The sequence below is a fragment of the Typopeltis vanoorti genome, chromosome 5 (assembly GCF_054136105.1).
Source record: "Typopeltis vanoorti isolate ZY-2024b chromosome 5, IOZ_Tvanoo_1.0, whole genome shotgun sequence".
NCBI lineage: Eukaryota > Metazoa > Arthropoda > Arachnida > Uropygi > Thelyphonidae > Typopeltis > Typopeltis vanoorti.
Window position 1 is genome coordinate 53322378 of NC_143553.1, and position 23916 is coordinate 53346293.

The window sequence follows — 23916 nt, forward strand, 5'->3', positions numbered from 1 at the left end:
TTTTCCCCCAGTTTATCATTTGCCTGCTTTGTGGGATTTTTCATCTCACAAAGCGGGCAAACCGGCCTTGAGAACTCAATACTACGGACATAGGATACACTGGGGAGTAGGGCTGACCACCTTGTCCTGTGAATGGTTTGAGGTCCATTGATTAATAAACTCTCAACACTGCAAGGTAAAAGAAAGATGAGATATACACTATAATTCAGTTCAATGAACTTATTTGCCTATTTATGATTCCCAAATTCATTAAATGTTTATTTTGAACTTGTAACTGCATAATAAGCAAAGTCAGTGACTGATATTTAATATAACTGGCAATGCAAAATAATTGAATAAATTTTACATTTTATGCAATCACACGCAATAAATAAGATTGTATACACATGCATGGCAATATTCTTACCTTCTTAGCTTTGGGACTTTTTAATTCATCTTCAGTTAACACATCAACAGCAAAATCAGGAAACTCTTTCCTGAATTCCTCATAAATGGTCTCATCGTGAGGAGTAAGTTTCAAGCTTCTGGGGTCAACTGAACACAACAACTAGAGAGAGAAAAACAACAACAACTCATTATTGTAAACATTCAATAAGGCTGAAAAACCCTTTCAGCAAAATACCAAAAACATACCTTATATATTTGCAGATACCTCTATTTTACTAAAAATAATCATAATTTACAATTATTAATCTTTTTACAATTGTATTCTGTATTCTAATATATCATTAGTTTTAGTTTCATAACATGTATATCGACATTGCGATGTGTCCATTATTGATATATTATTGTAAAAATGAAATGTAAAGTATTTGAAATTGATGTACTTATTAGATTCTGAAAGCTTGTAATAATTTTAATCTTCTTTTTTTTATTGTAATTCATATCTATTCAGAGTTGAGATATCTTTTGTTCTTTGTGAAGACATTCTCATTACACTAATGAAGAAAATGTGTCAATTATACATAACTTCTTGCTTGCAATTTACATGAAGTGCTCATGCTTGCTGAGGAGATTCATGGGTGATTGACAGCTGACAGAGAGAGCATTCGGTATCTGGGGAATGGAGGAAAAGGAGTAGACAGAGAACGTAAATTTGAGAACGGCAATCAGAGAAATTTGTGCTTAGGAAGTTTTGAAGAAAACATGACAGTCGGGAAAATATAACAGAAGATTCCGAAAAGGGATCATAGAACAGTGAGTCTTTAAACTGGAGGAGTTGACTGTCAACTAGCATTTAGTAAATACAAGATACAGGAGTTGACATTCTAATTGAATGTTCATGGAAATGCTGAATGAAAAGTTTTGTCTTCTGTCTTAAGGACACTGGATCTATTTGTTATTCTACTGGAAAAAGCATCATCATCATCAAATTCCTGCCATGTACCCACAAGGGATGTACAGGATATGATAGTACTACATGAAAAAATTATATCATTACTAACTTCCTATCAATAATTTTCCTCCAAATCAGTCTGTTACTTGTCAAGACTCCAACATTATCAGATCTTATATTTCTATCGTCTAAGGCACTTTGTACCGTATCAATCCACCTATATCTTGGTCTTCCTCTGTGTCGTTTTCCTGCCAACCTGGCAGAGAACACTTGTTTTGCTAATCTTTCCTCTCCCATTCTATTTAAGTGACCATACCACCTGAGATTAGCTCTGCGAACACATTCCTGGATGCTGACAATGTCAAGTTCTTTCCTAATATCCTCATTTTTAATATGATATTGCCATTGATGCCATCTGTTCACACCTCTAATCTTTCTCAGGACTCTCATATCTGCGGTCTCTAGTCTTTGGTCAAGTGTTATAATTCTGACCCAGCTCTCAGATCCATAAGTTAAAATTGGTTTGAACACTGTCTTGTATACAGCTAATTTAGTGTTCCGACTAATTTCTTTCTTATTCCATATGAATTTATTCCCACCATACCAGCTTTGCTGATTCTGTTGTCTATTTCTATATTTAATTTACCATCTTCAGTAAAAATCGTGCCTAAGTAGCTGAAATGTTTTACTTGTTCCACAGGTTCTCCATTCACAACACAGTTGATATTTTCAATGATTCTACCTATTTTTATTGTCTTTGTCTTTTTATTGCTGACCTTCATACCATATCTATTACAAAGCTATTCAATTTAGTCAGAGAATCTTGCAGACTTGTAGCGGATTTATTTAGAAGTATAACATCATCTGCATAAAGCAAAGAACTGACATTAACATCTCCAATTTTGATATCATGTTTAATACCACTTTCCTTCATGATGTGATCCACATAGATAATGAATAACAGACGGGATAATGTACATCCTTGTCTCACACCAGATTTAACATTAAACCATCTTCCTGTACTTCCTTCAATTCTAACTGCCGACTTACAACTCAAATAAAGACTAAGTATTGCTTGATATAATGCCCCATTGACACCATATAACTGTAGCATTTTGAATAGCTTCTCTCTTGGCACCTTCTCATATGCCTTTTCCAAATCGACAAAACTTAAATACAGATCTTTGTTATATTCCCATGCTTTCTCGACTATTTGTCGTAAAGTGAAGATCTGATCCTGACAGCCTCTGTTTGGCCTGAATCCAGCTTGTTCTTCACCAAGCTTTTCTTCCACAATTCTTCTCAACCGTTTCTCAAGTATACTTGCATAGATCTTGCCAGGAACACTCAGTAAGGAAATACCTCTGTAATTCTCACATTCAGTTTTATTTCCCTTTTTATATATGGGTACTATGAGAGCTCTACTCCAATCATCAGGAATTCGTCCCTCTGTCCAGGCTTTCTGAACTATGCAGTGCAGCCACTGTAAGACTTTTATACCACCATACTTCAGCATTTCTGGTCGAATATCATCTACTCCTGCTGCCTTTCCACATTTCAAGCCTTTGATGGCTTTTTCTACTTCAAGTATGGATATGTATTCATGACTGCATGCCTGGTAAGTGTTTTTTACCACTGTGCTGTCATCACTGCTTGTTTCATTTAGCAGTTTTTCAAAGTAATTACTCCATACTTCAAGGATATCTTTTTCTCCAGTTTTCATGTCACCTTTATCATCTCTAACTCCTTTTACAGCACTCTTTCCTCCATTCCTAAGCTTCTTCAACAACCTCCAGAATATTTTGCCACCTTCTTGATATTTATTTTCTATATTCTTGCCAAAGTCCTCCCATGACTTTTGTTTAGCTAGTTTTACACAGCGTTTAGCATTCTTGCATTTGTCTCTATATTCTCTAAGAGCACAAGCTGACATATTTGTCAGGAACTGCCTCTTTAACTTCCTGTGTCCACCAGGGAGTTCTGATTTTTTAATCCTTGCTCACCACATGCCTCTCTTACGGAATCAATCAATGTTTTCTTCAGAGTTTGCCAATGAATCTCCAAGGTTTGATTCCTGTTCTCAAACTCTTTCATTTTTTCTTCAATGATCTTTGTGTATTTTAGTCTACAGTTCACATGTGAGAGCTGCTCAACTTTTATTCCCTTTAAAACTTTCTTACATGTTATTCTTTTCAATATGAAATTCAATTTTATCCTGCTCAAGACTAAATAGTGATCACTTCCAATTTCGAATCCTCCGTACACTCTAGTGTCCTGCACAAGGGAGAAAACATCACTATCAGCAATAACATAGTCAATGAGACTTTTCTTATTTCTAGCCTCTTCTCTCCATGTGAATTTGTGCACATTTTTATGTTGGAACATGGTGTTAGTAATAACCAGTCCATGTCCTGAGCAGAAATCCAACAGATATTTGCCATTATTATTAGCTTTGCTCTTTTCTCCAAATTTTCTCAAAATATTTTTGTATTGCTGACAATCATTTCCTACTCTGCTATTTAGATCCCCAACAAGGACCAACTTTTCCTTTTTCATTGTGTCAGTTGCTTTTTCTAAAGCCTCAAAAAATTCCTCCACTTCTACCTTAGTAGAACCTTCTGTGGGACCATAGGCACAAATAAGTCTCATTGTCCAGTTCCCCATTCTCATATTTGCCCACATAACTCTACTTGAGACTGATTGCCATTCAAGAAGATTAGCCTCTTATTTTGTGTTGAATACTATGGCTACTCCTTTTCCTTGATTGTCATTGCCTGAATATAACATTTTGTATTTATTGCTCAGAAAGATCTCACCAGGTTTGGTCTTTTTTGTTTCAGTCACGCCTATTATGTCGATCTGGTACTTATCTAATTCCTCAGCTAGCTCCATTTCTTTGCAATTCAGGCTTCTTACGTTGATAGTACCAATCTTTAACTCTGGTGATGTTGAGTTGGGGTTTGTTTTGGGGTTTGTTTTCAGATTTGTTCCAGTAGCTGACTTTTTGCTGTTCGCACTGGTTCCCTGGTGAAAACAAGGGGGGCCTTGTTTAACCGGACGACACCCCAGCCAGCATGAAATTTTGTCATGTTGTACCATCATTTTTTATTTTGGCTTAACCAATAAGAATACAATTTGGTCGGCTAAATCCCAAATTGCCAGCCCATCCTCGTTCGTTCAGTATCCAAGTAGATACCCAACAGGGTGCACCACGAGAAGGTGAGGATTGGACATTAGGTCAGAAGCCCTGGTCGGTTCTCCTGGAGGTCTCCTCTCAGTTATAGAGCTTTGACCCTTAAGCACCCCACTGGAAAAAGCATTGAATCTGAAATCTGAAACTGTAAGTGGCTTAACATGAAGAACTCTACTTAGTCAGCCTTTTGGCTGAGTGGTTAGTGTATGTGTTCTCCACCCAAAAGGCTGCAGGTTTCAATCTTGGCGTGGGCATGAATATTGTAATTGCCCTGAAAATACTAGTGGTGGCCGGTAGATGGCATTGGTGTAGATGATGACAGTAGTTGTGATTGGTTGTAGTTGGTGGAGATGAAGAGTTGGAGTAGGTGCCCTCCCTCGATGAGTCTTTGGACTCCCTGGAGGTGTGACGTAATAATAATAATAATAATATGTTGTTTATGAAGTAGTACAAGAAACTTCTTTCACTGGCACAAAAATCATTAATTTTGCATCATATTGAATTCTGAGAGGTAAGAATATTTGTACTTAAGTGAGATAGGAGGAATAATATTATATGCTACAGAAGGGAAATAAAAAAAAAAGGATGCCATGGAAAAGAAGAAGTAAAATTTATGTTTAAGGAAAGGGCCTAATAAGAAAACTGACTCTGATGAACATTATGTGTGTAAACATAGTTTTAGTCTGGTAGACATGATTAAATATATGTTAAACAATTCAGTAATAGAATGAGTCAGAGAACGATTTTAATTTTTTTTTTTTTTTGGATGAGTAAGTCTCTAAAGTGTAGACTTATTTCAGAAGGCCTTGGATCCAATTAATTTTGTAGTTATTTATATAATTTTATTTAAATGTATAAAATGTTTTATTTTCATTATATGTATTTTTTATTTGGTACTTGAGTCAATTTTCCAGATTCTAAAAGAAACAGTTAAAAGTCATTGCATCAATCAGAATGAACTCTTGTGTAATTAAGTTTGGAGAGAACAGGAAGAGAATTAGAAGAACTGTGGAAAGAAACAAACATAGAAGCAAACAAAGAAACAAACATGGCCAGAAGAAGCTATTTGAATAGCTTCTTCTGACAGCCTTCAGAGAAACAGGTATAAAAACAAATGATTGTAGAGTTCTTTCAGACAGGCTAAGAAATATAAGGAAAAACATCTAACCAAAAGGCACAAGCAAACTGTAGGAAGCAATATTACAGGTGGAACAAGAGATCTGTTTAGAAAGATAAATGAAGTCACAGGGAAGTTTATCCCTAGATTAGGAGTTGTAAAAAATAATTTGGGTAGATGTCTGAAGGAAAAAGAAGCCGTGAAAATAAAAGATAGAAAGAGTATGTAGAGGATTTATGTAGAGGATTTGTACAAGAAATATATTAATATTTAAGAAGAATTTTGTTGAGGAACCCATGATAATGAAAAGCAGAGTGATATCAGCAATGGAACAACTCCCAAAGGAAAAGCTCCTGGAATTGATGGAATGTCAGTGGAATTATTGAGAGCAGATGAGGATAAAGTAGTGAATATATTAACTTAAATTTGTAAACAGGTTTGGAAGAAAAAGGTACTGGTCTAGAGATTAGAAAACATCAATATTCATCCCAATTTAAAAAAATCCCAGAGATGTGAAAATTATAGAACTATCACTTTAATTTCACATGGAAGAAAATGTATGCTGAAAGCCATATGTGAATACAGAAATGACATAAGAACAGGCAGGTATAGGCAGTGGTGAGCTATGGAAATTTTAACAAAGGGCTCGCATCGTTGAGCAAAAAAAAAAAAAAAAAAGCCTAACTTAGCCCTTATAATACTTATATTGCGACTTTGTAGAGTTTCTGACAGATATGATAATTGCTGTAAGATATCAATCATTAATGCTAGATCTTTTAAAAATTCCAAATCGAGAAGTCGGTTTAAAAAGCCCTTATGTTTATTGTTCGATACAAAATCTTTATATTTATCGTTCAATGCATAAAGCTAGGTAATTTCTCCACAAAGTAAGAGCCGTTCGTAAACTGCAAGCTGCCCATCGTAGTCCAAACACATGGTCGATCTTTAAAATTTTGATCCCAAGGTCTTTTGCAATCCTATTTAATTTTCGTTGATTTTTTGGTGATTGATGATAAAAAGCATATAATTTATCCATAAATATTTCAAAATGATTTATTTCCTTAATGTTTTTTGTTATCGAATTGTCTAATGCTAAGTGTAAATGATGAGCACAATGCCAAATCACAACATTGGAAAATTTTTTGTAGAAGTTTGATTGCAACACCTGATTTGTTTCCTAACATTACACTAGCTCCATCAGAACAAAATGCAATAAAATGATTTTTAATATAGTTATTAGAAAATCCATATGAATTTAAAGTAGCAATAATAGTAGCATGTGTACATTCCACAGTGGTATTTTCTAGTTCTACAAGATTATTAAAGAAGATGAACAAGGGGCTCGCAAATTTGAGAAAAATTTAACAAATGGGCCTCCTTATAGCTCACCACTGGGTACAGGAACTAGCAGCCAGATAATAAACATGAGATTGATTATGGAAAGAACAAGAGAATTTCTCAGCTGTTTTATTGATAAGAAAGCTTTTGATTATGTGGATAAAAACAGTCTTTGGAGAAATAGATAGTGTTCAAGTGGGAAAAGGGTTTTGGCAGGGTTCTATCTTATCTTTTTAATATTATAGTGAATACATTATGAGAATGACCAACAGACAAATACCCAACTGGAATTAATACTGATGGCAGAAAAATAAATAATTTAAGATATGCAGATGATATAACCCTTATAATAGAAACTAAGAAAGATCTGGAGCAGTTGATTCTATTGGTCAAGAGGGAAAGCAATAAAATCAAGCTTCATTTGAACATTGATGGCTTTGGACAAATTTATGATAGAGGGAGATAAAATAGAGATCATTGAAAGTTACAATTTACTGGGATCAAGAAGCAGAAATGATAGTAAATGTGAAGATGAAATTAAATGAAGGATAGTCATGGAAAGTTAGCTATGTTAAACCTGAAAAAAATTATGAAAGATAGAGGTGTGACTATGGCCACGAAAGTTAGAATTGTCAAAGCAATGGTATTTCCATTAGTGATGTATGGATGTGAAAGCTGGATTATTAAGAAGAAAAACAGAAAGTAAATTTATTCGTCTGAATTATAGGTGTGTGGAGGAGACTATTAAGAATATCATGGACTGCAAGAATGACTAATAAGAAGGTTTTAGAGTATAAAGACAGAATGTTCCTTGGTGATGTTGACTGCTAAACAGAAGTTGATATACTTTAGACATATGCAAACTGATGAATCATTGGAAAAGGCAGTTATGTTGGGGAAGATGAGAGAATGAAAAGAAGAGGAAGACCACAGAAGAGTTGGATGGACAACATAAAAGAACTTACCAACATGAACTTACAATTGTTGATAGAAAAGACAAAAGGCCAAGTGGGATAGAGAGCCTTTGTTCAAAAGATTACCAAGATTCCCAGTCAAAAATGACTGGATGGCGCACATAACAACAACAACTGTTTTATATTATTTTGAAAAGTGTTTTTGAAGCATATGAAAAGAGATTAACTGTGCAATTATTTTTGTAAATTATATTATTAGTTTTCTTTGGGCCATGCGGTAAGCCTAGTGCGCTTCGCAACCATATGCCTGGGTAAGAAGTGTCCTAGGTTCGATTCCCGTCAGTGACGTGAGGAGCTGAAGGATCTTCCTCAGCCATAACCAAGTTAGCCAGTCTTGGGTGTGGACAGTATGGTTTATTTCCCCCAGCTTATCCTGGGGTTTTTCATCCCACAAAACAGGCAAACCGGCCTTGAGAACTCAACACTAAGGACATAGGATACACCAGGGCATAGGGCTGACCACCTTATCCTGTAAACGGTTTGAGGTCCAATGATTAATAAACCCTTGAACCGCAAGGTAAAAGATGGATAAGGAAGATGAGATGAGCCTTCTTTGGTGTAGATCATTCCAATTTGTTTAAAAGTCTCTTACTGCCTTGACTGCAACTTTGTTTGATAAGTTCAAACAACACAGATTTTTATCATATTACCCGATTCTTTTATTAGTTCTGCTCTTATAACACCTTAATCGAATGCGTTTTCACTGTTTAGCTGGTGAAGTGCATTCTTATCTCTTTTCTTAGAATATCAGATTTTTCATAGATACAGTAACCATAAGAGTCAATGAGTTTTTTTTTTTTTTTTTTTTTGTGGCTGTTTATTACACATTTTTGTCATTATTTTGCATTTTTATTTATTTCGATTAAAGTATAGGCAGTAGAATTTCTTCCTTTTGCTTCACCTGATTTAGGTTTTTCCCCTATGTTTAACCAAAAAATTATTAAGTGTATTAAATAGCCAATAACTGAAAACAAAATCTGGTATCCATAAAACTATACTGATGCAAAAGGCAAAAAATAAGATGGACACAAGATCACTTTGATGAGTGTGCATGCATACGCCTGTGCATACACACTCACATTATATTTTAATCTTCTCATTTTTGCTAGATATTAAAAATGGCCCAAATGGAAAAAACTTGACAAAAAAATTTTATTAAAAATCCCAAATTTCAATAAAATTCATCTAGCCAAAATATAGGAATAATATATCATAGAGAGAGACAGAGTAAATCTAATATGACTTATGCATTTTTAAGAAATGACCTTAAAAAGTCCATTAGACCCCTAGACCCTCTAATCAGCTATCAGCTGATGACTTTTATTCTGTTATTAGTAGTAAGTGAAGCCAGTAGACAGTCAGATAGCCAGCCCAAGACTGGCAAACAAGTGCTGCCATCTTGTGGTCCCTAACCCTCACATGATATGTTATTGGAAAGACTTTTAATGGGATTATATTGATCAAGTGCATATAATAAACAACTAAGTTATACCAACTAGTTTCACCAACTAAGGCTGTTGGCATCTTCAGGGTACATAACTGATGTAAGGCACTAAAAAGTAAAAAACTGTTACAAAATCAACTCTCTAAGCCACACAATCAAATTCACTCTAGAACTTGAAAAAGATAACCAATTATCATTTCTGGACACTTTAATTAAGAAGCTTCCAAATGGTGGTATCAACCTCTCAGTTTACCGCAAACCTACCAATACAGGACGTTATTTACATTTCGCTTCCTGCCACCACATTTCTCAGAAACTTAGTATCGTACACATGTTGAAGAACCATGCCTCTCTCCCTCTCCTTACAACAGATCAACAAGACCTCCAGGAAGAACTATCCCTGATATCCACCAACCTACCATGAATGAATTTCCTTGAAGACTCGTCCACAAGATACTTTTCTCTGAACCCCGACAAAGACAACAAGATGATGTATGTTATATTTCTACCATTGTCATTCCATACTTAGGGACAGTTTCCAATAAGACTGCTAGACTCCTTAGACCACATAAAATAAGAGTGACCTTTAAACCTACAGAAACGATTAGACAATTCTTAAGATCTCCAAAAGATAGCCATCCTTTCTCCAAATATGCTGGAGTTTATGACATACCCTGCTCGTGCGGCTTGAATTACATCGGCCAAACTTCAAGGAGCCTTGAAATTAGGCAAAAAGAACACATAGGTGACGTCAATAATAACAGAGAAGAAAAATCGGGGTTAGCTTTTCATTTCTCAAGAACGAACCATACCAAAGAGTGGGATAGAAGCACAATTCCTTACATGGAGGAGGACGTCCGCTCACGAATTTTTAAGGAGGCCACAACAGTTGCCCGCTGTATACAAAACCTTAACAGGAACCAAGGACTAATCTTGCCCGTGATCTGGAAGACCCTTATCAGATCCTTCAACTCGCCAGAACTGAATTATAGTGCCAACTATAGAACATTCCGAAATAACAACAAGTGATATCATCCACGCTCTATGAATGTATTGTACGTGCTCTGTTCTTTGTTTAATATAATTGGAATCGGTTGATTATAGTTTGTAACAGTTTTTTACTTTTTAGTGCCTTACATCAGTTATGTACCCTGAAGATGCCAACAGCCTTAGTTGGTGAAACTAGTTGGTATAACTTAGTTGTTTATTATATGCACTTGATCAATATAATCCCATTAAAAGTCTTTCCAGAGCTTTTTGGTGAAGAAAATTAAACGTTTTTTAACATGATATGTTATTGTCTGAAATGCTGTGGAGTCTATGGTCGATTTTCTTGAGTTTACAGGACGAAACACCTAAGTTTCTGGGAGAAAAAACCTGCTTGCCCATGTCAGAGACCAAGACAAAGTCAGTCTGTCAGTGACTAGACTTGAACTTAAGTCTCTCCTCATGAGGCCTAGCACAAAGAACACAAAAGCCACTTCCACTGTCTGACAAGACAATTCATATTGCTTGACCAATGGAATTGAAACTCGTAACTATTTTTTTGTTTTATTCGATAATTTCTACTACAGATTACAGGAACAAATCATTTTCGCATTCTATCACAGCTCACTTATGATGTAACAGTCCAGCTTCTACATATAATTATTTCTGTCAATGTAAGTGATAGGATATAGCATCTAGTTCCATCTAATTTGTGTAACTAGTGACAGCTGAACAGTGTCAGCAAAACAGTCATAATTAGTAAAATATGTATAAATAAGATAAGCTTTAGCAATATTTATAGTAAGCAAATTTAATTACTCACATTGAAATAAACTTCCATATGTTCAATAGCCTTATGAGCCCAAAGCCTTTCCACAGCTGGCTTTAAAAATAAAATGGAATTTATGATTTGACATGTAACAAAATATTTTATGATAAGAATAACTACTAATTTAATTCAATGCAATCTTTTTTAGAAAATACACCTTAAAATACACGTGAAAAGTTTTGGCTATGAAATACTTCGGGGCAAAATTTTCTGAAAATATTCAATTGACATAAACACTTCTATAAAAATAACACTACTAAATAAAGCAAATAAATAATAATACTAGATTAAATTACATATTACACCTAAATTGCTTGGTTTATTTTTAATAACAAGAGAAGCTCTTACTAATTAAATGGACATAAGTTGAGAAAGGGAGAAAAGGATGTTAATAGTGATCATCAGCATTCACATTGCCCTAGTAGCATGACTGATAAAAGGGGGGGGGGGGACTATATTAAAGCTGTTTTTATGGCTAGAGACATAGCTGCAGTAATTAGTTACTATGGTCTTCAAGCAAGGGATTGGAGGAAACCTACAGTCTGCTTCAATGTAACCTGTTAGGAACAAAAGTTAAATGGATCAAATGTGTGCTATTTGTATTCTAGAAATATTTAGGCCATTGTTATCATTGAAATTAGGAAGGGTGATTAAAATTTCACAGGTTTTTATAAATTTCCATTCATACTAGGTTACAGTGTGATGTAAGGAACAGGTATCTTTCCAATCAATTCTGTGTAGAGTATTCAGGTCCATAATTATTAAATTGACATATGTTCCCATCATTTATCATTTCTTTGTCTTTTCTATATCATATATAGATGAAGCAGGATGCACGATTCCTATTAAGAAAAAAAAAAGGACATAGACCATCTTTCCATGTCCTACATCAAAAGTAATAGTTGGGAGATTAGCAGTGGACTATGAGTGGCAGAACAGATGATGGGTTCCAGATGGTGAAGAAGTTGGATGCTAATAACTTTCTCCATCACTTCTAAAAGGTTGGATCCATCCAACTTTGGAGTACTGAGTCAGGGATGATGCAGTCATAGCTGCTATTTGCTCATTGCTATATGACTGATTAAAATGATGACCTCTCTCTTTCTCATAGATGTTGGATTTCTGCCTTATGTCTCTTCTATAACCATTTTTAATGGATAATGTTCTGCTGAACTGGCCATTATGTGTTTTAGGTATTATGCTGACAAGCAATAAACTAATCTGGAGGAAAACTGTTGATACCAGATTAATAATAATGGAAACTTAAAATTATGGAGTACTGTCATAGTATCCTGTACACATCAAGAAATTGATGATGATGCCAGATGACATAAAAGGTGCAGCTCAAAAACTTCGAGACTCATATTAGCACAAGAGCATTGCACATGCCATTGGATGGCCGAAACTTATTTGTAGTGAGCTTTCAACTATCACATGACCAAGCATCAGTAGCCTGTGTTCAGCAGTTGCTGAATTAATGTACATCTTGTGAGTGAAGGTTTTTATGTGCTGTAGAAATGCTCAAAATGTATATGGCAGTGAAGCGTTTAATCATTGCATTAATGTGTACAGGCAGTACAGTTGCTTCTGTGAGGAGGGGGGGGGGGGCTGTGAAAGATGATGCTAGAAGTGGCCACCCTTTGACAGCATATACAGATGAAAATGTTGAATCTGTATGACCTACTAGATAAGGACAATTGCACATCTCTCAAAATGACATATGTTTAGAAATGAGGAATATCAGTAAAGAGACTGCATGCCAAACAGTAGAGTGAGATTTAGGAAAAAGAAAAGTGTGCACAGCATTTATTCCTCACTCCCTAACAACAAATCAGAGATATGACTGAGTGGCTCTGCATCAAGACCTTTTAAGAATGGCAGAAGAAGATGGATCTTTTTAGAACAAAATTGTTACTGGTGAAAATCATGGTGTTTTGTATATGATCCTATAAACTGAAGCAACAGAGTACAGATTGGGTGGGAAAAAATTCACAAAAATCCAAGAAGCTGTGTTTTCAAATATCTCGAGTGTCATTGGTCTTTTTTATGACATGGAAGGAGTTATTCATCGCATGTGTGTCCCTGATGATCAAAATGTCAATGCAGAATTTGATAGACGTTTGGCAGTGCCTACTACAAAGAATGAATTGAGTGAGACATATTGTATTGATCCAATAATTGGTTCCTGATTCACAACAATGCACCTTCACACAGAGCTGCAGTTATGAAGCAATTTCTGGCAACAGCGGAAAATCAATAGTCTTCACCACCACCCTTACTCACCAGACTTGGCTCCAGCTGATTTTCTCTTTGCAAAATTGAAATTTTCATTAAAATGTTATTTCCAAACACAAATAAGACTCAGTAAGGTTATGAGAGAGCCTACAGCATTCCAAAAAGAGTATTTCTGAAGGGCATCAGCAAATTTTCTGAGCATGCAAACAAGTGCATCAATCAAAGAAGAGTGTACTTTGAAGTTTAATCTAAATAAGCATGGTATGTTTATTAATTGTAACACTTTCTAACCAAGAATGGACTACTAAGCAAATGCTATATCCATCCAGGAAGTAACATTTGACTAAAAACCTTAATTATAATTATGACTAAAGACCTTACCTAGGACTAACCCACAGTAGTCTGGAAAAAGGAATTAAGAACAACCAATCAAGATTTTCTAATTGAAGGGAATGACAGTATGCAAGGCTGCCATGCAGGAATAACTGAAGATTTACTCAATCTTCAATTTCTTATCTCTACCAGGGGAGACAAGAGAAAGCATGTGCAACATTATGACGCTTACTCCAATTTGGAAAAACTTGACTACTTAATTGAGGAGATGCTGCAAATACTATCCAGTAGAGGCTACGAGTATATAAAAAACTCACTTCTAAATACTGCGATGGATGTCAACCTGGAGTCAAAAGTTACAGTAAGGACACAAAGAGTAAATCTCTGAAACAAACGAAGAAAGCTTCTGGACAGCGCCCAAAGTATAGATTAAAGAGAGAGAATGTGAGATATCTTCTGGAGGTCCAGGGATGCCTAAAATTTAGAGAATTAAAAACCAACACTGGATTCAAAGAAAGAAAAAAAAAACATGAAAATCTCAAAATAGCAATCTAAAGAATGAACACTGTCCTAGACTGGTGAAGATGTGGTGGTATTCTTGTGGTGGCTAGAAATAAATCAATTAGTCCTTGCAAAACAGGCAGAACTCAGCAGCTATAAAACTGCCTATTCCTGCAACTGGAAAAGAAACAATTTCATCAGAAGAGGAAATGAAAAGTTTAACCTTAGGATGGAAGGAAGGAAGGACTAAATCAGATAAGTGTAATGGTTAAGGTTGGGGAGGCAGTCCTCCAAAAAAGGACCAACTCCTTATGCATCTAGCTTGGAAGAGGAGAAGCTTCATCCAGCATTTTCTAGTACAAATACTTCTGTTCTTTTATAATGCCTGTGTCTGGCAGGAAGGAGACATTTTCTCACTTTCCACTTGAATCAAAATGGATCAGAAAAAAGAATTCCACATGGCAAATTCAGTTGCCATAAAATGATTCAACTTAGCTATAAGAGACTTCAATGAGCAACATTCTGATAATTTTCCTTAAAATCACTGACTATATATTGCATAAAAGGAAATTCAGCCCAAGATGTAAAGCAATTTCAAAGACGGGCCCCGAGTTATACTGCTCCTACCCATCCCAAGATGACAACTGGGAAGATACCAACCCTGGATCAGGAGATACCATCATATCTCCCAGAGATGTCCTAACATAGATGCTTGCATCCTCATCACTAGTTCCTTGCAGAATAGTAATTTACCATGCAATCTAATTGCTGCAGTTGTTCATCCACGCAGAACCTCAGCTAAAATTCTGTCCATGTGAGCTATGTTCCCATGGCTAATGTGGCTTTATATAAGGCAAGAAAATATTCCTCCTCAATAGTCTACTATGCTTTTGTGTGATCAATACAAATTTCGAGATTAATGACAATAAGGTGCATTAGTATTACCAAATGGCAAACTAATACTAATTAGCATTAGTGCCATAGGTGGACTAGAGACAGGGCTGCCTCTAGGAATTTTGCCACCCCTTCTCCCTTATTTTTAGTATAGTTCATGCCAACTTTGCTGCCCCAAAAAAACTTGTCGCCCCGTGCAAATGCATGTCTTGCACCGTCGGTAGAGCCGGCCCTGACTGACTACAGAATAGATAATCTAGAATCCCCCCCACTCTAAAATGTTCTGAAAGCAGAACATTTTAAAACTGCTTTGGCCTGCAATAAATAGCAGTTAATACAATTTATATGCTACCTAAAAGTATTCAAAACAATCCATGCCCACTGATTTGAATCCACAGTTCAGTTAGTTGGAGAACAGATATGTCTATGGTTGCCCAGTCTAGCAATGAATGTATTGTATTTATTATTTTGATTTAAGCAAGACCATATCTTAATAGGATTCCTTCCTATCAATAGCATATGCTACTGGAATAGAGGAATATTTATTTCCTGTATATAGAAGCAATCCTCAAGCTAAGCTTTGATGCATCTACAAATGCTATTCATGGGGATTTCTCCCAAGCATTTTCACTAATTCACCAACTTCATGAAAAACATTAGCAGGTCCTAGTTCTGGAATTTCAGCTTGCAATTTTGATAGCATGTAGGTCTCTCAAAAGATTATTCACTTGTTTCTGCTTAGAATATAAAATGAGATGCTCTAATAACTGGAGGATGAAAGTTTAAACCTAATTCACAAGAACATGATACTGCACTTTTAGGTGCATCACTAAATCAGTTTTCGTCCACAGAAGATATCTCATGTGGGGTTGAACTGGCACCATACAACACAAGGTTTAGTCTCTAGGTGATGGCACATTTGGATATTTTACTACTTTTTGGGCTTTGCAAAAGCAAAAAAAGGTCAGAGATGTTTGTTACACAAAAGCAGCAAGTAGGTCTTGTAACAATCATGTAATCAAGAGCAATCAGGTCTAATTACAAGACATCATGCATAATGGATTGTAATTATAAATGAAGTACAGTTGACCCTTGAAGAATACAGGTGTGAACTGAACAATTGGAAAAAACTCGCAGACAAACCATGTAACTTAGAAATATCAAAAATTAAGTTAGGTATGTCATGAATGCATAAAATATATAGAGAATACTAGTCTGTTTTATCATTTATACATTTATATCATGTACCATAAAGTATACACAAATCTGAGCCTCTGTAGCTCAGTCAGTATAGACAAAGTCCTTTGGTTGTAAAGATCTGAGTTCAATTCCCATCAGTGACATGAGGAATCTTTATCTGGTCTCTTTTGACGAAAGGTAAGTTAGCCTTTCGTACTCCTACAGAGCCTATCTCATACAGAGGTAGGAGGTTTTCCCCCCAGAAACTCAGGTTTTTCATCCCTAGAACATGCAAACCAGCTTCATGAATACACATGGATGACAGTCGTGATTATGCCCTAGCCATATGCCAGTCCCGATCCCGGATAAAATGGGGAGGGAGCAATGATGAACTATCCTGTAAAAATCTCACCAGGAACACTTTGTGGACAAAAGTCACCTAGGGTCGGAAACAACTAAATGGAAAAAATCATCATCATTCACAAATCCATTATAAAAAGTCAAAATTTATCAAAACTTACACACACACACACAAACACTTACAGAATGTATATGATCATTTGCAGCCAAGAGAAATGTAAACAAACGTAAAGATGCAGTGTTAAATCATAACTGCATGAAATTAACTGTTACTAATTAAATTAATTAGCATAAAATAAAAATTTTATAACAATTCATTCATTAGTGTTTAGGCTAGGCTACTGCAAAGCAATCGTACTGCTGCTGCTTCGTTATCAATGGATGAATCGTTATACCTGTAAATAAATATTATTATTATGTGACACCTCCAGGAGTCCAGAACTCATCAAGGGAGAGTGTGTGCCAACAGCACCGAATGATTGATCCCCTTCCAACTACTAACCGTGCTCAAACTTACTGAACTTTTTGCATGAGCCATTAATAACAGAGGCTCTACCAATTGACCAACCTTTGCTGGCAATGTGAATAATTTCTTTCTCATATTATCTTTTCATTTTTGATGTCGTGTTAGTAATGCGTATAACACCTACAGCGTTTTGTATCATGTAAGACAATATTGATGTAGATACTGACAAACATACGATTCACTTGTAAACAGACGATGTAAACTTAGTATTGATAAATACAGTACAGTACTGTAAATATATTTTCACTTACTTATGATTTTCTTTTCTTTAGCTTACTTTATTGTAAGCTAGAGAAAAGAGAAACATACCACACAAAATATGTGTTAATCGACTGTTTATGTTATCGGTAAGGCTTCCAGTCAACAGCAGGCGATCAGTAGTTAAGTTTTTGGGGTAATCAAAAGCTATATGGATTTTTGAACAATGAGGGGGTTTGGTACCCCTCCCCTGCATTGTTCAAGGGTCAACTGTAGTCTCATTTGCTCTCTGTGTGTGTGTGTGTGCATGTGTGTAAATGGCAGTGATGAATGCGTACCCTTTAACCATTATATTAAATACCGTTTACATCTATTGCAACATATGTGGGGATTCCATATCAGATACTATCTCACGTATCTCATACTATCTGTGCAGCTCAGTGGATGTGGCGTTTGCACACCATGGCACTTAACCAAATGAAGGAAGACTTCTTGGTTTCAAATCTAGTCGGCGACTAGAAGAAATTTTTCTAAGCCTTTTTTCACCCAGTTCCACAAGTTAGTCGATCTCTGGCACGGGCAAGCGGGTTTTTCTCCCGGAAACTCAAGTTTTTCGTTCCGTAAACTCAAGAAAATGAACCATAGAACCCACATTATTTCAGACATCAAATACAAGTGTTAGGGACCACGAGATGGCAGCACTTGTTGAGCCGTCTCTCTTCACTGTGCTGCTTAATTAGTGATAGCCTTGGGCCAGCTATCTCTGATTGGGTACCAGTGGAGACTGAACTGCCCACTCAGTCTCCAAAGGTTAGATAGGGCTAAATGGCCTCGCCTACTCCCTATATATGGGAACAAAAAAGGCATTAGCTGATTTTTTTTTTTTTTTTAGCTCATACTATCTCCTGGAATTTTTGTTGCAGGAGATAGTTCAACTCACATGATGTCTTGAGCAGAGGAGTGAATGCTTGTTTTGCATGTACAAATAGACACACAAAATGGCACTCCATCATTTAAACTTGAAAGGCCATGCATCTACAACTTCAGGAAACAATCAAAATCATGCAGTCTGTCCACTGAGGAACAATAGGTGACAAACTACACCAAAATGTGTATAGTTACTTTAAATAAGCAATACCAATTATGACAAAGAAAATGCTAAATTGCATGGACACAAAATTAGATGTGGCACTCATGGTAGCTTTATATCTTCTAGGTAATGCAATCGTGATGCCCAAATAAGCAAAACTTTCTCACCAAAAGGTGATACATACGCGTTATACTATGTGATGACATAATCATTGCTTATATGTAAGCCTGCTTCTTATATGATTGTCAACTTTGAGTCAACTCAATGCTACTATCTTCTCTCAAATAAAAGATGTTTCCTTAAGCAGACTATAGGTGATAGAACAACACTGAAGTCATTTTTTTCTTAAAGCATATAAAATCATCTATTTTTGTCAATTTCAGTGTTTGACAGTGTAATCCCAAAAACTGTACTCTAGAAATCTGAGTGCATAAAAGTTACTTCATATCTCTAATAAATAAGGTACAGCATGGGAGATGATAATAATCAACTCCCATGAAGACATTCATAAAAATGAAATTCAAAGGTTTGTTGGGAAGAGGCGAGAGTGAAGAGTAAGAAATTGAAAATAGTAAGTATTATTATTAGTAATAATAGTATTACCTTGATATGATAAAAATGAATTAAGAAGAAAGGCTATGATGGCAATTCGATGCATAGACTGTAAAAGGAATGGATATGAGTTTTTAGATGCGTGATGCGAGTCTGAGGGAAGATTGGATTTGTATAAGAGATTGTATAAGGGACAGTCTACACTAGTCTTGAAAGCCCTAAACAGAGTCAGGGAAAATGAATTCTGATGAGAGGAACCATGAGAATATATGTGTAAGAGCAGCAATGTCAGGTAACTGTGTTAATGATGGGAATAGTTATTATTATGGAAATTATTATAAAAAGAGAACGATTCTATGTTCGTCCAGTTCGGACCTATCAAGCATGTGTAACAATAAGTAAGGAACTAGATAAGAACAGAGATCTGCAAGTTGTCAAATTGTGTCATGCAGATCATAGACAAGTTTATGAAAAAGGAACATGCAGGTAATTTATTATATCTGTACATGAATGCTAGGATTATCAGAAACAAAGGAGTAGAGTTTGTTGCCTTGGTTAATATATTGGAACCTCATGTTGTAGGCATTAGTGAGACTTGGCTATCAGAAGCAGACATACTAACTGGTATCGAGTGCAAAGAGTATTTTTAGGAAGGTTAGACAGGAGAGGAGAGGAGGGAGCATGCTGCTAATGATATCAAATGTCTTGAATCCAGTTAGAGTTGAGACCAATGACTGAAATACTAGTAACAATTTTTCATGTGACAGTGAGTTTGAAGGTGTGAGGTGGAACCTAACAAGATTGAATATAAAGTGGGATGTTGTTACAGACCTGGTGGATCGGATGCTAGTCAAGAAGAAACATCAACAAATATGATGGGTGTGAAAAGAGTAATCATAATGGGGGATTTTAATTATCTGAACATTGATTGGGTAACTATAAAATCACATGAGAAGAATGAAACTGAATTTATTGAGCTATTGCAAGACAACTTCCTCAACCAGCATGTGACAGAAGGAACCCGAGGTCAAAGAGTGTTAGATCTGATTATAGTGTAACTGGGTGTTTCAGTTCAAGATAACTATTCTGCCTTTGGTTGGTGACAGTGACCATACAGTACTCAATAGAAAGTTGCTAAGTGAATGTTCCATTCAGAAAAGGTTATATGCTGAACTACAAAGCAGGAAATTATGACCACCTGTGGGGTATACTGGGTTCTGTACCATAGTATCAGTTATTGGATGGGAAAGGTTTAAAAATTACTTAAATAATGTGATATCAGAATGTGTCCCTAAAGTTCAAAGAAAAAATAGAGTAGGAGTGAAATGGATGTGTAATATAATTAAGCAAGAGATTTGTAAGAAAAATATGATGTGGAAGGAATATCGTGTGCATAAGGATGATGTCAGTTACGATAATTATAAGCAGCAAGCCAGAAGAATCAAGTATTGTACGGAAAGCTGAGTATAAAAAGAAACTGACTCTGCAAGTTAAAGACAACCCAAAAGAATTCTATCATTATGCTGCAAGTAAAAGAAAGAATGAATTTGAAAGAATAACTTTACTGAATGCAAAGAGTATGTGGATGACTGATGCAGGAGTGATTGTTTAACTAATAAGCAGCCATTTTGCTAAAAGCTATCAACCTGGTATATGCAACATTGAACTCACTGCTACCTCTTCACCGTACGAGGACACTCATGTGGATGAGGAAGAAGTACCAGAGCTGTTGCACAAAATGAATAATAATTCTGCAATAGCAAATGATGAGATATCAGCACAGATGCTAAAAGAGTATTCCCCTGACCAGGATATATAATTTGAGTCTAACAGGGAAGATTCCACAGGAATGGAAAAAATGTATGGTAATCCCATTGCACAAGGGTGGTGCAAAGACTAATATATCCAAACTATCTACTAATCAGCAACTCAGGAGTAGTGGTGAAGATTTTGAAAAAGTTGGTTAGGACTCGCATTCCAAAATGGGTTGACAAAGAATCTCTACTTTGCAATGAACAGCATGGGTTTACTAAGGGACAGTCATGTTTTAGCAACTTGCTCACATTCTATAATAATGTTACCATTGTGTTAGACAAGGGGAATGGATACACCATGATACTTTTGGATTTTGCTAAGGCTTTTGACAGTATACAGCAAGGAATACTGTTGCATAAATTGGAGAATATGGAATTGGATTATAAACTATTGGCATGGATAAGAGGATGGTTGACAGACATATCAAAAAGTGATATATGGAGGGGCAGGGGGGGGGGTGAATCTGCAAGATTCAAGGTGGTGTGCCCTCAAGGATGAGTCCTTGGTCCACTGTTACTCAATCTGTACATTAATAACATTGGGAAAGATTTGACTTGTGACATACAGCTATTTGCTGTATGTCAAACGTCATGACACAAAGATAGACAGGATAATCAGGAGTGCTGCTGATATGCAGTAGTTGCAGAATTATTTGAATAGGCTGGAATTGTGAGCATATGAAAATGGCTGTTATTTCAATGTTAACAAATGTTAGATATCCAATGTCGTATTATACTGGTGGGGATTATGCTTGAAGAAACTGATGAGGCTAGGGATCTTGGAGTTTTAATATACAGGAAGTTAAAGTTCAAAGGTCATATAGCAAAAATTGTAAATACAACTCAGGGGATAATGGCAATGCTATGTTGAAACGAATTGACATGTAAAGATAATGCAGTCATTTTCCTTCTTTATGAGGCCTTGATAAGACCTCACTTGGACTACTGCGTGCAGGTCTGGTCTCCTGGCTTCAGTGGCAATTCTGATACACTGATACAGCAGAGAGTACAAAGGAGAGTGTCAAAAAATTATATCAGGATATGTAGTGGTATAAGTGGTATGCAGATTATGAAGACAGACTGAGAATTTGTAGGCTACAGACAGACACCAGCAAACAGGAGAAAGAGGAGTCATATGATTGAGACTTACAAACTTCTGAAAGGGTTATAGAGAATTTCAGTAGATGGAATTTTTCATTTTATGGAGGGTGGGGAAAGGACAAGGGCATATGGAAGTTGAGAATGAATACTGTCAAGAAGGGAAGTTAGGACTAGATTTTTCTCTCATAGAGTAGGGTGTGATTTGGATTGCCATTAGATGTTGTGTATGCAAGTAGAGTGAGTGAGTGAATTCAAGAACAGGTATGACAGCTGGTACGAACAGTTAGGCCTCCCTCAATGAGTTCCTGACTCACTGGAGGTCTCTTAATAATAATAATAATAATAAACATCCAAGCTCAAGTGATTTGGGAGAGCAGAAATATTCTACTCAACCAACAAGTGAATTTTCAAGCCATGCATAATTTACACTTTTTTTTTTCATTATAAACATTGTCTCATTCACTGTCAGGTTATTTGATCACAAGTGGCTGCCAATGAATTTATTAAATAAGTTTTATTTCCAGAGAGTTGGAAATAAACCAACAGTCAATTAAAATGTCATACTTCAGGCAGTAGTAAACTAATAATCTACACTTTCTTCAGTCTTTTTATCTCCTTTAAAGTTTAAAACTTTCTTTTTCTTTCTATATGAAAGACTTTATAAATATCTGCTATCAAGTTCCAAAAATCCCCTCATTTCTCTCACAGCAGTATATAGTGTTCGCACTCCACGCATACTCTACTATGCATCGTGCTTATAGTTTCAGTTTCAGTTATGAAGAGAGAAATATGAGACACAATTATGCATTATATTACAGCACGTTACTCAAAAACAGTAAATCTTACACACCTGAAGCATGCGAGAAAACATAAATTTTTCATATCATGAATACATTTCAATTAAATTAGTTATTTCTAATAAATACATTTTAAATCAAATCAATGCATTCATTTAGTTGAACCTTACACATTTCTGCAGTATGCACAATATATATAATGGACAATATAATATTAAAAAAAATAAAATAAATTGCACTTTTCTCACAATATAATTACATTAACAAAATAAACTGGTAATCATAACCACAAAAATTAAAACTGCCACAATCTAATTATAGTTACAGTGCCTTACTTAAAAGCTGTAAATCTTGCACACTAGAAGCATGCAAAAAAACATGTTTTCATATCATGAATACATTCAAACTAAATTAGTTATCATTTCCAATATATAAATTTTTAATCAATGTATTCATTTAGTTCAATGTTAGCCTTATAAGTATATACAGTACATATGACACATGTAATAGACAATCTATTATTATAAAAATAAATTGTAATTTTTTCACAATATAATTTCATTAACAAAATAAACTGGTAATTATAAACTCAAAACATCAAACTGCTACAATCTAATTAAATGCTGTAGCACATCTATACATATTATTCAACACCTTTACCCTCCCTAGGTGGGGAATTGTAATACAGTGCTGTCCTAAGCTTATTTTCACAGCTCATGGCATTAATTAGCTTAGTTTAATTAAATGCTTGAAAATTTTATATAATAAAATGCCTTTTAACACTGTTATTTAAAAACTAGAATTATTCTGCAAAGACAAGTCAAAGACTGCATTAATGCGACTGAGTTCATTGGGAAAATTGAGTCTAGTTCCACATTGAGAGCTACCCACTTTTTTGTTTTTGTCAATTTTATTATTTGTCTTTCATTTTAAATTGTTTTATGGATAATTTATAGAAATTCATCCTTCTATAAATCCATGAAAAAAAAAAAAAAAACTACAAACTGAGTTAGTGTTGTGGCATACATTTACCGCATTATAGGAAAGCATATTTCTGTATAATTACATGTAATATATGGTGACAATGAAAGAATGTATTCCTATGTTTTGTCATCATC

At 35.4% G+C, this 23916-nt stretch overlaps 1 protein-coding gene across 1 annotated transcript in view; it reads right to left on the reverse strand.

Annotated features, from left to right (window-relative positions):
• LOC150106414 (DALR anticodon-binding domain-containing protein 3-like) overlaps positions 1 to 23916 on the reverse strand; it is a 285462-nt gene that overhangs the window by 216920 nt on the left and 44626 nt on the right. Inside the window, exons 3-4 of the mRNA XM_090392991.1 lie at positions 11213 to 11272; positions 407 to 547 (exon numbers count right to left, since the gene is read on the reverse strand). Of these exons, the coding sequence (XP_090249117.1) occupies positions 407 to 547; positions 11213 to 11272 (201 nt within the window). The remainder of the gene's footprint in view (positions 1 to 406; positions 548 to 11212; positions 11273 to 23916) is intronic.